This window comes from Dendrobium catenatum, unplaced genomic scaffold, assembly GCF_001605985.2.
Source record: "Dendrobium catenatum unplaced genomic scaffold, ASM160598v2 fragScaff_scaffold_133, whole genome shotgun sequence".
Classification (NCBI taxonomy): Eukaryota; Viridiplantae; Streptophyta; class Magnoliopsida; order Asparagales; family Orchidaceae; genus Dendrobium; species Dendrobium catenatum.
The window spans coordinates 5,642,695-5,645,064 of NW_021318595.1; the positions used below are offsets into that span (position 1 = coordinate 5,642,695).

Genomic DNA, 2,370 nt, shown 5'->3' on the forward strand with positions numbered 1-2,370 from the left:
AAGTCAATTAAATCTTCTATTTATTTATGTTTAAATATTTTCCCTCACTTTAATTTACATACATAACAATAATTTTATTTATACATATAACTATTTCACCAATGGATTTATAGTATTCAATCTCCTTAACAAAATATTAATCCACTTTTAATCAAAATAATACACAACATAGCTATATATCTTATCATATATCCTCTTAATCATTCAATATTCATAATAATATTTTCTGCCTAATTATATTATTTTTAGCTTATATTTTGGTCGGAAAAGGCGAATTTTCTTGCAGCGATCATCTGCACTAATGATGAACTAATCAAACGCTAATTAGTATGAGAGATTAATTTTATATTAGCATAGTTTAGCTTAATTAATATCAAGACCAAGTAATAATATCAAACAAAATATATACTGATGAAAAATACAAGAATTTTTTCAGCTAAGCTCGCCTAAAAAAGCTGCCCACAACCCTAGCTTTTAAAAAAAAAACAAGCTATGAATTTCTATTAATGTGTTCAAGCTACTAATAATTGTAATTTATTCCCCTGATATTCGTCAGCTAGCAGGTAGCTGAATGGCTGAAAGGGTTCAAGAACAGCGTCTTCTTAGCCACCATAGCCGTCGCCGCCGCCGTAAAAGATATAGTTTTAGTCCCATCGCCGCCGGGACCGGTGACCCTCTCACAAGAAGGGCAGATGGTATATGTCACCGCCGGTAGTTTCATATACATCGGCGCCACCGCTGCCGACGTCAGGTTCAGAGCCTTCTGCTCCTGCAGCTCTCTTTTTAGCTTTATGTTCTCCTCTGTCAAGGCTTCACAGTATCGCCGGAGAAACTCGCAGTCCACTTCAGTTTGCTTCAGCTTTGTTCTGCAAATTACATCTTCTATCCATTGAGGATCCAAATATATATGGAGAGAGAGAGGGGGGAAGTGGTGACTAAAAATTGAAGCGTGGTAGCAATAATCTTATTCAGTTTCTAACGAGAAAAATCATTGAATTAAAAAATTCTATATCAGTAATTATAATATGTTTTATAAGAATTTAAATTTAATTTCAAGAAATAATGGCAAGAAAATTTAATCGAGTGGGGAGGCTTCTCTTTTCATTAAACGTGATAACAATCAAAACATTGATAGATAATTCTCTTAAAAAAATAGTCATTAATTATAAATAAAAAGAACCAGTTCAGCTGAATTTAACTACAAATGGACCGACCCGATTTCTTTTCCATTATTTTCAGTAATTAAACAAAAGAAAGATAGAAAATATGGAGAGAATTGAAAATAAACCTTGCTCTCCTGTTCTGAAACCACACCTCCACCTGTCGTGGCCTTAGATTCAATTGCTTCGCCAACGTTAGCTTTTGCTTCTGTTGTGAAAATCGCACAGAGAGAGAGAGAGAGAGAGAGAGAGAGAAAAGTTTAATAACCATAATTAGCTATGGTTAATTCAAAATAAATTGAAATTAGCGAGCATATGAGACAGATAATTCACCGGATTAAGTGTGCTGTGCTCTCTGAACTTCTCCTCTAAAAGAGCAGACTGCTCTTTAGAAAGTCTCAGCTTCTTCCTACAGCTTCCTTCATCTTCTTCATCACTACCTCTCGGCGAGAACTTCTCAGTTTCTTCGCTTCTGGCTTCGGCCTCCTTCTTCACGTTCAAGAAGGAGGTGGAGAGAGAAGCCTCGGCGAATGATTGGCTGTAGACTGAGTCAGAGATTCCAAGGGTCAGAGATGGGCCGGAGAGCATCGGAATCTGTATTGATGGCTCTGATTTCTTCGAAAAATCTCGCCTTCGGCATCGTCGGTGTCCGGTTGAGACAACACCGGTCGAGCCGGCACCGCAAGCTAGCTGAAGAACTAGACTGGCGTTGTAAGAATCTTCGACGGCTTGGTTCATGATTAATTGAAGGGAAGAGGGAGGAAGATGAAGATAAAGAGAAAGAGAGAGTGGGAGGGGAGAAGGAAGGAATGAGTGGGGAAGAGGAGATGAGGGGGGAAGAGAGAGTGGTTGACAAATCCTTCTATTGGACTGAGGAGAAGATAAATAGGACTACTTTGGTCCAGTTGTGAGGGACCACGTGGAGTATAGAGATATGACTACGTGGTTTCACATGTAAATCTTAGCGAGCATGCTGAGCAAATCCTTTTTCCTTTTTAAAAGTGTGAACAATATTGATTTATTTAAATATGTTGATTATTTGCTATGTTATATAGGGAAAGACTGTCAGATGTAAAAATAAGAATAAAATTATGTTAAATATGTATTGATTATTTGATTTGGGTGAATATAAAAATAATTTAAAAAATTATGTCGATAGATATTTATAGTATAATTAAGTATGAAAAGACAAATATTTATAAGGCATATC

General features: G+C 36.4%; 1 protein-coding gene across 1 annotated transcript; it reads right to left on the reverse strand.

Moving 5' to 3' along the window:
* Window positions 1-363: 363 nt before the first annotated feature.
* Window positions 364-2,018, reverse strand: LOC110107198 (homeobox-leucine zipper protein HOX19-like). The gene is made up of 3 exons (XM_020837390.2): window positions 1,494-2,018; window positions 1,289-1,368; window positions 364-866 (listed from the first exon to the last, which is right to left on the reverse strand). The coding sequence occupies exons 1-3, from the start codon at window positions 1,896-1,898 to the stop codon at window positions 557-559; spliced, it is 795 nt and encodes a 264-aa protein (XP_020693049.1). The 5' UTR covers window positions 1,899-2,018; the 3' UTR covers window positions 364-556.
* Between the last annotated feature and the right edge of the window lie 352 nt (window positions 2,019-2,370).